Source organism: Lissotriton helveticus, chromosome 1_1, assembly GCF_964261635.1.
Source record: "Lissotriton helveticus chromosome 1_1, aLisHel1.1, whole genome shotgun sequence".
Classification (NCBI taxonomy): Eukaryota; Metazoa; Chordata; class Amphibia; order Caudata; family Salamandridae; genus Lissotriton; species Lissotriton helveticus.
The window spans coordinates 910,546,028-910,559,070 of NC_136057.1; the positions used below are offsets into that span (position 1 = coordinate 910,546,028).

Genomic DNA, 13,043 nt, shown 5'->3' on the forward strand with positions numbered 1-13,043 from the left:
AACTACATCGTAACAAAGTGGTCCTCAGAACAAATCCAAAATTCCTTCCTAAGGTAATCACTCCATTTCATCTTAATCAATCAGTGGAGTTACCAGTATTTTTTCAAAACCCAGACTCTGTAGCAGAAAGAGCTCTACACCCCCTAGACGTGAAAAGAGCCCTTCTTTATTACATTGACAGAACTAAATCATTTCATAAAACAAAACAATTGTTTGTAGCTTTCTCACCACCGCATAAAGGAAATCCCATCTCTAATTCAGGTATTGCAAGGTGGATTGTCAAATGTATCCAAATATGCTCTCAGAAAGCAAAACTCACATTATCAATTCCTCCTAGAGCGCATTCCGCACGCAAGCTAGGAGCCTCTATGGCTTTCTTAGGGAACATTCCCCTAGAAGACATCTGTAAGGCAGCAACATGGTCTACAACACACACCTTCACTAAACACTATTGTGTTGATGTGCAAGCCAAGCAACAAGATGCTGTAGGCCAAGCTGTCCTCAAAACTCTCTTTCAAACTACTGCAACAAATACAGGTGACCACCACTAGGGGAGACACTGCTGTATAGTCTATGCTCAGTGTGAGGTCTGCAGCTCATATGCCTCGAACGGAAAATGCTACTTACCAGTATGCATCTGTTCTTGGCATGTAGAGCTGCAGATTCTCACACGCCCACCCGCCTCCCCGGGACCTGTATCTGTTCCAGTTCTATCTTAATTAGATATACACACACTAACTAACTCCATCATTTCCCATCATGGTGAAAAACAATCTAATGATGGAGTCGATGCCCATGCACACTATCGTCCAAGGGAGGAGTCACCTATCTCGTGACTACAAAGAATTCTTCTAAGACAACAACAACATGCAATCATCCGAGCCCAACACCTGATAGCGATCTAATGCTAAGTGTGAGAATCTGTAGCTCTACATGCCAAGAACAGATACATACTGGTAAGTAGCACTTTCCTTACGAAACAACAACAGAATCAAGGCGTACACCGATGGCTACAGGTAAGTAATGTTTTCCTTATTTTCTTTGTGATGGATATATTTTTGTATTTTCTGCAGGGCATGACACTAAGATTGTAAGCCTCCCAATGTTTTACCATGTAACCTGTTGCAGCCATCATGAACCAGTGCTTGTAAATGCAATTGCTCTTCTTGTCCTTTAAATGGTATGCCACTTAAAATGTGTTTTTTCTAATCCACTCTAGTGGCAGGGATGAATCATCTTCGAGAGAATGGTATAATTCATAGAGACATCAAGCCAGGCAACATCATGCGTGTGATTGGTGAAGATGGCCAGTCTGTCTACAAGCTGACAGATTTTGGGGCTGCCCGGGAACTGGAAGATGATGAACAATTTGTTTCTCTATATGGCACAGAAGAATATTTGGTACAGTGTTTTTGTATGCTCTTTTGTTTGTCTACCTGATATGCCTATTGAAGTATTTTCTAACCAGAGCTGTCCAGCAGTCCGTAATGGGTTAATCCCTATTTCACCTGTAGGGTGACTTCCTTAAAGGAAGGTGTGCTATTCCTGTGGTGAATAACTGCATTATTTTAGATTACCTACCTATTGATTCTAACCTAGCAGCTGTTGCCATATGGTTGCTTGCATCTTGACTACTGAACTTCTCTCAAATGGGGATCCATGCAGACCAACTGTCTGAAACTGCCTCTTGCCCCATAGGGGCAATTGTGGTGGATCCTTGTTGTTGTTCCAATTCTCTTCAACATTTACATCGGCCCTTCAAACTCTTTTGGTCACACTTGTGTTTCTATGTCATCAACACTCAATTTATTTTAGTCATTCCAAATTTCTGAAGCGAGTGTAACAGTTTGCCTTCAGCACATTGACATTTGGGTGGGTAATTCCTTTATAATATGTAATGTGTCTATTTTCATTCCAAATAAAGCCATGTCCCTCTTCTGCTCGTGTCTCCCACCAATGTTAAATATCTTCCTTCTCATTGCTACAAATGCAGGAAATCATGGCACTCTGATTAAACTGAAAGTCATGATGTGAATATTGCAGAAAAACATCATTTACATCTCTACAGAAAAAAGCAAAACCCAACTGCCATTTTAGCTGCTAAACCATGGAATCACATACATACTGCACGTGTTCTAGTTGCTTCAGATTGACATGATAAAATGTGAAATTGTTTGTGTTGTGAAGAAATGGTTACATGCCTCCTTGCATCTTCGAAAGGAAGCCAACCTTTCTGCATTGTCAGTCAGTTTCTCAAAGTGTTCTTTACCCTCCTTATAGGTTTAAAAGGGAGTCAATATTCCTAATTTTTAATCCCATTGAGTACTTTGCCCTACTATTGTGCTACAACCTAGTGTAATTCAACCCCCCAAAAAAATCCTGACTTGTATAGTTATTTAACGATTGCAACTTTCTTCTAATCTTGTTATAGTGCTCTTCTGTGTTGATGTGGGTATCTTGGGAGGTGTCTTGACATTGAATTTGCAGTGCTCACTAAGCCAACCCTGTAAATCAAAATATGTTCGCAGTAACAGAATATTTTTTGATAATCTGAAACAACGGAACCTCGCCACCTTTGTGTGGGATATCAGAATACATTTGATTGTATAAACAACAGGAATCCTACCAGAGGAAAAGTGCTACCCAAGGAAGGTATGGGAGCACTCAAGGTTTTGTAAAATACCCCTCACACACCAAAAGGCCCCTTGGTGTCATGCTTCATCATCGGGGTCTTCGCACCCCTCTAACGGGATGCGGCGTGCTGCGACCTACGACTACGCGGGAGCACTTGTCAAATGACTATGTGTGGTGTGTGTGGTGCAAGTGAGTGATAATGTGAGTGATGGTGGGTAGTGAAGAGTTAAAAAGTACCTAGCTTGTAGGTGAATTTTTTTTTTTTATTCAGAACCTCGAGCTGGCACTATTAAAAGAAGTGATGTGCGAGGTGATTCTGTCGTGATAATGAACAGCACCTCATGTGTGCGTCGACATGTTTCGGGGCTGGCGCCCCTTCTTCAGGACGGGAGCACAACTTCCCCACCTTCCTCACCTTTTACTATTTGTAACTTTAAAAATATGGTTAGTTAAATAAAAGTGACAAAAAATTTACAAGTGGTATATAGGCTATAATGTGCCTACAGCGGAATTTGGCTCAGGATACATGCAATTGCATGACTCAATAGAAAAGAGTTGGTTGCTTCATGAGCTCATAGAAGCGTCTGGGGGTTGATTGCTACTTTGTGCAATAAAGTAGGGACGAAATTGCCTCGTACGAGCGGAGCAGCGCGAGGGGTAAGAAGGTGGCAATTTCGGACACACAACTCAAAAAGGAGATCCACACCAATTTTAGAAAAATATACTTTGCATTTTATTTTAAGACCAAGATCTTCGTAATGTGGTAAGTATGTTTTAAAAATATAATACATTTCACTTTCAGAATATTTTTGAAGCCTTTCAGTGTTATCCTATGGGGATAACAATATCGCGGTTAAACCGTATCACACTTACAATTCCAGTCTTCGGGATCCAAGGTCAGCAAGGGGCAACAGTCAGATGAGTACCAAAACTGCAACACCATCCGCACAGGGGCTACTGGGTGCAAAGGTCAAAATCGGAGTTCAATGGAGACTGAGCGTTAAGCACAGAGAGGACCTCAAAGCTGCACCAAACATACACCACCAGCGCACAGGGGCTGCCAGGTGCAGGGTGCAATTTCAATGTCTGGTGCCCAATGCTTTTCAATGAAGACTTTGCTTTTCACAAAAAGGGCTGCAGGTGTTACCCCGGAGAGTGCAGGAAGGAGCCCAACGACAGCAGAGGTAAGTAGAGATGTAGGGGCTCTCAGGGGTATCATCAATTAAGCTCACCAAGCTGCAGGGTCCTCGGATACTGCAGTGCCTTTGTTCGTAGGAGTCTTTTTACCGGAGACAGTTGCGATCAGGGGAGTCTCTGGATTCAGGCTGCAGGCTTGGTGGTGGAGTCCAGGAGAGGTCAGCCAAAGCTCGATTCGAAGTCAGGATTGCTGGGGAGACTTCACTGGACAGGTGAGCCACTCAGACTCCGGCCGTGGGCATTGGGTGCTGAGTGGGCAGGGATCGCAGTTCCAGCTGGATTCAGAGCCCTTGTAGCTGGTTTCTTGTGGACAGGGCCGGGAGATTTGAGTATTTTTAAAAGGTAGCAGTCCTCCCAGGGTTTTGAGAGGTCGCTGGCTGCATGGAAGGAAATTAAAACATGGCTTTTTGCTAGATAGGATAGTGGCAAGTACTTCAGTACGTTAACCTGCATAGCGCCAAGACGCCTCGGCATTAGTGCGCTTTACAAATACCAGCACTCACTCACTCATGACAGGTCGCAGGTTTGTCGAAGCTGGAGACAGACCTTTAGTCGTCTCTGCAGGCATTTCTTCTTTCTTATTAGGTCATCACAGATCTGATTTACAGGTCTGGGTGAGCCACCTAAATAATAAGTTAAGGGGCTTTTCAGGGGAGTAGCAGACTTTACCTGGGGTGACTACACTCTCAATCATTCCACCCTCCTGTAAGAGGAGGTATAGGCCTAGCCCTGATTGGAGAGGTCGCCTCATCCTCAAGATGGCGGGGACTGAAAGATGTGCTTCGCCTTGCCTCCCCCACCTGAGAGTTGGAGTTGGCAGAGGTGGGCACACCTCCTTTTCTTCTAGGTTTTCCTAACTGTTTACCTGCCCAAAGTGGGAGTGTAAAACGGGGGGAGGGGCATCTGCTGCTAGCACCAGAGGCTGGCAGTCGCATTACAAAGGCAGCAGGCCGTTGAAGCTTCCCCTTTGAGCACTGGCACATTCTTGGGGAGAAGGTGTGACATCTGCAATGGATGTGCTTTGTTTCTGGTCCCAGAGAGCAGCGGCTCTCCACCAAGGGGTCCAGAAACATGTCTGTGGTTGGCTGGCTGCCTAAAGCCAGCCAGTACACACACCAAGGTCGGTAGGTTTTCAGGGGGCACCTCTGAGGTGCCTTCTGAGTACATGGTGTAATAAATCTCACACTGGCATCAGTGTGGATTTATTACAAGGAGTTGTTTGGTACCAAATTCTCCTGGTTTCATGGTGCTGTGGAACATCATGGTGCTGTGGTGCTGTTTCCACCTCATGTACTCCTTATGGCTTCCCTGGCACTTACAATATTTTAGAATTGACTTAAGTATTAAAGGGGCATATCTACTCATGCCCTCACCTGGGGTATAGTGCACCCTGCCTTAGGGCTGTAAGGCCTGCTAGAGGGGTGGTTTACCTATACCTGCAGGCAGTGCTGGCTCACTGGCATGGCACTGAGGCACGGTGTCATGTCTACTTTGTTGTTTTTCACCTCAGAAGGGCATGCAAGCTGCAAGGGTTGTGGCATGGTCCTAGTGAGGGAGGTCCCAGGCCCTAGGTACCAGCTACTAGGGACTTACAGGGGAGCAGAAGTACCGATTGTCGGTATGTTTTAGAGAAGAAGCACAGGGGACATGTTGGCAGGGACCCTGTGCACTACAATCAAAACCACATCAAAACCAGACAAAAGGTGGGGGCTAACATGTCAAAAGAGGCACTTTCTTACACCTACCTATGCCCATATTATTGAGGCTTGTCTTCCCCTCTATCTGAATCCTTTCCCTCCATTGCTTTCTACTGAGAGCTGATGAGTTGGTTAATGAGATTTAGAATCTTTAACTTCCGCATGGCTACAGTTCTGGGTTTTCATGAACTTTGAACTTGAGTTTCCCTAATAATTGGTCTGTGCAAGAAATATAGTCTGGCAAATTCATACACAGACATGGTCTTTATCCATAGTAAGATGAATGTATCAATCGTAATGGAAGCACTTCAAACACTATCTTTTGAACCTATGTCTTCCCTGCAGTTATACCAAGTAGCCTCTTAAGTTCGCCCACTGAAACTGTTGCTCTCTGTGAAACCCCAAATTCCTTTGCCGCATTGGAAATCTTCAGGAAAATCCGTTCCGAAGCAACTATTTGTGTGCCTTAAATCAGTATGAATCAGACTCCTGATACAGGTTATATTGTCACAGGAAACCCCTCAGCTCCATTTGTGTTTTTTTGGCAGCCTTCCTGAAGGGAAAGACTTTATTCTCCCATTTGGAAGGGTGGATTGAATGATTTGTTTTATCGAACGAAAATAGACCATGCCATTGTTCGAATGCTCAGACAGGCTACCATTAGTGTGATTATGTTGACTTTGTGACATTGACTGCTATGCTTCCTGGTTTCCTAAACCTGTCCATGAGGGTGTGTAAATGCATTTTCAACCTCAGAAAGGAGGCGCTGATCCCAATCTGCTCATACCCAGTGCAGGAACCGTGCATACAGCACTACCTGTTTCATGAGCACTGGTTTCTCCATCTACCGGGAAGCATAGCTAAGATTTTCCTACTTAAAACTGGTATCCCAAAATGTGTACCTTTCCTTTGTTGGGTAGAGTCAGTTTTAATCCCCATAGGATGCAATGCTCAAACAGTGCATAAAATTTGTGGCCAAGATGTGTAGTTTTGTAAAAATACAAAACTCCCTGCCCTTCGGTAGGCCGAAAACTCCAGCTAGCACCCCCTCTTCCTCAGCCTCACAGTCCTTGATGAGACAGTTCAGGAGAAAAGCTTAGCATATTCCTTCAAGACCACCATAGAGGTTAAGTAGTCTGAATGAAAGCAAGGAGCCCAGGTCACATATACCACTCCTTACAATGAACACATTCCACTGCAGCGAGAGGAGGGATGAAACAGGCTACCATCCATGGACTCGTTTCAACAGTGAACTCCAAATGTGTCGTGAGCAGAAACAGTGCTTCCATGCAGCTTTCTTAGTTCCTACCTTCAAGCCCATGTCTCCTGCAGTCTGTGTCCCAAGCATTTCTGAAGAAGATTGAGAAACTTCACATCCTAGGTGACGCAATAAGGCTAGTCCTTTCTCTGAGAGAGCATACAAGTTTTGTTACTACAGTGGCTCACCTTTGCCAATTCTATTTGGATTATGAAACAAACAAATGGTGATGGGAGGCTGCTTTCAATATGTCCAATCATTGGCAATAGATCAGGCAGCAATCCAAACAATCATTCTTTTGCTCACCAGCCACCTCAGTTTGGACCCAGCCATATGCAAATCAGTCTTGACTCTGCTCATCATTGGAACAGTCCTGCCCAAACTGACAGGTCAGGTCCTCCCAGAACCGGGACACCAGCAAACCAGGACCTGTTTCACCCAAGTTATGGGCTCATCAGCCTAGTACAGCTGGGTTCCAGTGACACAGCAATCATAATACCCACTTCTGTGCATACCCATGCCACTTAGAGCAGTACGCAAAACACACAGATGGTGATGGGTGGCTGCTAGCAATAAGTCTAACCACTGACTTGGGTATGCCCAGATGTGGGTTTCGTGCTCCCAGTCACTGGAACCAAGCTGCGTATCCCTTAACATATATTTTGTCTGTATTGATGGGACTCCAGCAGTCTCACTTGGGTGCAAACACCCAATTTTACAGCCATGTAGCCCCTTTATGCATGATTTGTTGTTACAAGTGAACTGTGTGCTTTTGGGTAGGATTGCTGGTTTCGCTTAATTTTCTGCCTTCCATAATGTTAACTTGGCTTCTCCATGTGGGTCAATCATATATCATGTCTGCTTGCTGCGTCACATTTAGTGCTGCTTGGTCCACTTACGCACAGGGAGCTCCCTTTATTTTGGTGGGCCATGGGATCTATAACATTGATCCTGAATCTCCAAAAAGGAAATCTGAAGGCTTGTAAACCACAGGATGCCCTAACCCAAGGATAAGAGGAATGATCACCCTAGCTGAGATCCACTTGACCAATGTCCTACTCCATAAAGAAAATCTCTCCAGTTCATCAGCTATTCCAGCCTTATATGGCAGTCAAGAAAACTAATGCAGTGATGAGAGTGTGCCCAAGTCTACTCTTTGCTTACAGTATCCAATGGCTTTGGGTTGCTCGTTCCACAATCCTTTTTTCTTCTGTGTTGAGTTGAAACAATCTCCTGTCGTGCCAGATATCCTTGTCACTCTTGGCATGGAACCTCTGAGTAATCAGACCAGCAGTGCTCAAAGAACGCATAGCAGCCGTGGACTCCCTTTGCCTTTCAGTACCTATGCACCAGTATCTACAAAAATACTGCAGATCTTGAGTCTCCGGAGGGGCATCTAGAAGAAGCAGCACCAAGGTCCACCTCTGCAAAAGCACAGCTCCCTTTATATTTGAGGTAGAGATTAGGGATCTTACTGACAACGTTCAGGCCCGTGGGAGAATTGCATTACCCATACCCCTTCCTGCCTGCTGCCTCTTCAAAACGACTTTAGTTTGTCCTCAGTGGCACATTATCATCCCGCTGGAGGCAGGATAAGTTAATTCCACCACGGGCGGCCAAGCACCACATCAGACATATGGGCGCTTCAAATAGTCCAGGATGGTCTCTCTGTACTTTTCCTGTCAACTCCTCCAAACATGCCACCTACATCACAGTGACTTCTGAGGGACCACTTGTCCATATTACAGAGGGAAGTACAGTCCTTCTTGGTCACAGAAGTATTCAAGAGTGTACCTGCATCAGAAATGTAGATTGGTTGCTGTTGCTGTTATTTCCTGGTGCCAAAAAAGGGCAGAGGACTTCATACTATGTTAGACCTTCGCCCTCTGAACTTTTTCCTCAAGAAGGGCAAGTTCAGAATGGTGATCCTGGCCCAAGTTCTTTCTGCCATGGAGCCAGACAACTGGAGGGTGGTGTTTGTTCTGCAGTACTACTTTTTCCACATCTCTCTCGTGCAGTCGCACAGACGATACCTTTGTTTTCAGGAAAGCCACAAGCATTTTCAGTTCTCCATGCTCCTGTTTGGCTTCACCAGTGTCCCTCGGGGGTTAACAAAAGTGATGGTGGTGGTCGCTGTGCATCATCAAAGGTTTGGAATGCCAGCCTTCCCATATCTCAACAACTGGTTGCTCAACCAGTCATGAACCATTTCCAGATGACTGCCAATCTGCTAACCTCTTTGGCATTTCCAGCGGGTGCTATAGTCCTATATAACTCCATCGCACAGGCTTCACTTTATCTGAGTTATTCTGGATAAGGTGTAGTTCAAAGCCTTCCCTCCACCTCAGTGAGTCCTGGACATTTGGGCTACGATCCCAATGTTTCAACCTTTGACCTGGGTCTCAAGGCAGCTCTGAGACTTCGTGGTCTCCTGCTTCCTGCTAGTGTATCATGCCAGATGGCACATGTGGGCTCTGCAGTGGGATCTGAAGTCTCAGTAAGCTCAGAACCAAGGCAACCTTACAGATGCCATCCAGGTGTCGGAGGAGCCTCCAAATTATCTGCAGTGGTGACTACTGAGTGGCAATTAGACCAGTAGCAGGCCCCTCTCCGACCCAAAGATAATTAATGTGACAGGTTCATCATTGATGTGTTGGAGAGGTCATTTGGGAGAGGTGGAGATAAGAGGACTCTGGTCTCTTGGAGAGATCAGCCTCCTCATCGTCTTGGAGTTGCGGTGATTCACTTGGAATTGAAGTCCTTCAGGGGAAATGGCTACAGAGCCTCACGGACAGTACCCCCACCATGTGGTAGTGCAACAAGCAGGGCAGAGTGGAGTCCTTGGTCCTGTGTCAGGAAGCTCTGCCCCTCTGGTACTTGCTGATTCATCAGGGTATCTCCTTGATCGTAAATCGCCTGCCAGAATTTTTAAACACCAGGGTGAACAAGCTCATTCAGCGTTGCCTAGGAGATCTTGAGTGGAACCTACATCCAGAAATGCAACCGGGTGTCTTCCAGCAAAAAGGAGAACCCTAGCTCGATCTTTTTTGTCACTGCTAAAAATGCACAGCTTCCAAGCTTTTGTGCTTTAGAGTTCCTGCCACAGTTCTGTCTTGGAGATGCCTTTCGCCTCAGAGGGAGCTCTGGCCTCATGTACGCTTTTATGCCTCTACCTCTCCTTTCCAAAGTTCTGAAGATCAGGAATGACCGAGGCCAAGTATTTCTAGTGGCTCTGAACTGGGCCACAATAGTGAGGTATACATAATTTCTGGCCATGAGCATAAATCCAGCTGCAGAAGCAATACGCCCAGGCCTGTGTTATTTGCACTTCGAATCTTGGAGATTGAGTGGCAACGGTTAACTGCACTATCTGTCCAACAAACATAACACCAGTGCTCAGGACTAAGGCACGGTGTTCCTGCCAAAAGTTAGGATGCCCTTTCATTAGGCCTGGGCGGTAAATTCCATTTCGCTCTCGGAATTTGGTTAATTTTGCGTTCTGCGGAGAACGCAAAATTGCCCGAAATTCTGCGTTCTGCGACTTCGCAGACTTTTTTGCTTGTTAGCGTTCTCATAATGCGTGTTCGAGAAATATTTCTCCCTGAGCACGCAAACAGCAATTGCGAACAGGAAAAAAGCATTGCGAACAAGCAATTCCGCGGAGATTTTTTACCGTTTCGCGGAGATTTGCGTAACGTAATTACGCAAATTCCGCCCACCCCTACCTTTCATATCGGACAGTCCATCAACCTTCTGACACGCTTCGCTCCACCTCATCCATCCAAGGAGGAAGAGCGACACCATCGTCCCGACCACAGGAGAGCTTTGAGCTTCTATATCAATTGCCCCATAAAATATTGGCTGGCCGATGAGCTCTTTGTTGGGTTTGCAGGAGCCACAAAAGGGGGAAAAGCAGTGCTGAAGATGACTAACTCACGATGGATGGTATTCTGTATAAAGATCTGTTACGCACTATCTGAAAATAAACCCCCCAGAGGGCATAAAGATTCATCCACCAGAACTAAGTCAGCCTGTTTTGTATATCTGTCAGGCTGCCACGTGGGCGTCAGTTCACACGTTCACAAAGCACTCCTGCCTGGATGGTGAAGTCCTGTGGGAGGGACATTTTGCCTGTTCGGTCCTGCAAGACTTTTTTGTAATTTCACACTCCAATCACGGAGGAAGGGTACTGCTTTGGTGTCTATCCTCAAAATGAGGACTCTTTGGTTAGAAGTAACGTTCAGAAGATGTTACTTACCTTCCGTAACACTCTTTCTCGTGGATACTCTATGGAGCTGCAGATTCATCACCACCCCTCCCACCTCTCTGTTCTGTGGAATGCACTCTGTTCTCCATCTTAAAATGGTCTCTTATTTTTTTTGGAATAATTATGCTGCGGTTTATTTTCAGTCACCAAATTAATTTCTACAAAACACAAACAATTATGTGGATACTTCGTAATAGATCATCATTACAAATGCAAAGATTAAATCATACAACAATAAATCCAGATCCATTTTAATAAGGGAGCCCATAAATTCAGCCCAAATAACTTTTTCCTTGCCCCTTTGATTTATATGCAGCTATCCAAATAATATATAGATAATAATCTGGCTTTCCAATTATTAAAAACTGGTGGATCAGAGTCTAACCATTGAGTGGTGACACATAAACGAAAAACCGACATACAATTAAATAGGAATCCTTCCTCTGCATCCGTTCTAATTTCAGTTTGATTTGCCTGCACAACCAAAATTACCATTTCTGCAGATAGTTGCAAACGAATCCCCCGACTGACTTTTAAAAAAACCTGAATATCCGTAATAAATTGCGACAGTTTAGGACAGTTAAAAAACATGTGAACAGAATCAGCAGCACTACACCCACATCGATTACATTTATCACCTTTTTTTGATTTCCATTTTGCCAATTTGGCAGGGGTGTAATATAAATCAAATACAGACATAAAATGTTGACTTTTCAATGAACCATTTAACAAAACTTTAGTTTATAAATCAATTGCTCTGAAGATGTCTATTTTATCAATTTCCAGCTTTCTTAGCCATTTATCTTCAAAAAAACATAAATTCTAATGCAGTCTATTTAACAAAAGTTGGTAAATTGGGCTGATTTTCCTGTCAAGTCTTATAGCTTCCAATATATCGATTCTGTTCATCATTGACTGATCTTGAGGCCCTCTTTGATCCAAAAAGCTTTGTATTTGAAGATATTTGAAAAAATCTGTCCTAGCCAGATTAAATTTATGCTGCAGATAGGTAAAAGAGGCAATTTGATTCCCCTGATATAAATCTCCTAATATACAAACCCCAGCAGAATGTCACCTGATCCCTAAAAACATCTGGTAAAACCCTACAGTTATTTAAGGGAGTATAATAATTCAGGTCTGAACACAAACCAAATCTCTTTTTTGATTGCTTCCAGATTTGGAAAGCCGTCATCAGAATTTTAAAAATCGTTTTTTTATAATAACTGGGCTCGATTATTTTTACTAAACATTGTCTGGCCTCTTTGCCCAATACCATTTCGTAAATTGAGGGACTAGCGAATTCTCTTATGGTTGTATCCTGAAAAATTAGGATACCCATGTACTTCAGCAAAGCAGCCCAATAATACAGTTGGAAATTTGGGATCCCCCACTCTCCCTTATCTCTAGGGAGTATACACCATTTAATCGCTCTCCTGGATCTTCGATAACCCCCAAAAACCTAGAGCACAGTCTATCTACTTTAACAAAAAAGGAGGCTGGGAAGAGCAGCGGGATCGTGCGAAATAAATACAAACATTTCGAAAATATTAAAATTTTTAGTACATTGCTTCAGCCATGTAAAGACAAATGGAGATTGTTTAACCTCTCCAATGTTCTATTTGCTGAGTCTAATATGGGATTCACATTAAGCCGCACTAAATCATCTATTTTAGCTGATATTTTAATACCCAGGTAAAGAGCATCTGAAGAGAAGTCTAGATCTTTTGTGCGACCCTCTTCCGAATGAATCATCTGAGTTTTAGAAACATTCAGTTTATATCCCGAATATCCCCCAAACTTTTGCGCCAATTCCACAATCTTCGGCAGGGCGCTCTTGATATCTGAGGTTAGAATGGCAACGTCATCTGCATAGGCAAACACTTTATATTCGATCTGATGTATCCTGACCGAAATAATTCCAATATCTTGTTCCAGTCTATTTAAAAAGGGCTCAATATACAATGCAAATAGCAAGGGGGAACAAGGACAA

The 13,043-nt window shown here is 44.1% G+C and overlaps 1 protein-coding gene across 3 annotated transcripts in view; it reads left to right on the forward strand.

Moving 5' to 3' along the window:
- The window catches only part of TBK1 (TANK binding kinase 1), a 428,747-nt gene that overhangs the window by 141,789 nt on the left and 273,915 nt on the right, over window positions 1-13,043 (forward strand). For all 3 annotated transcript variants that reach the window (XM_078676127.1, XM_078676137.1, XM_078676146.1), the window contains exon 5: window positions 1,220-1,401. In XM_078676127.1, the coding sequence (XP_078532253.1) occupies window positions 1,220-1,401 (182 nt within the window). The remainder of the gene's footprint in view (window positions 1-1,219; window positions 1,402-13,043) is intronic.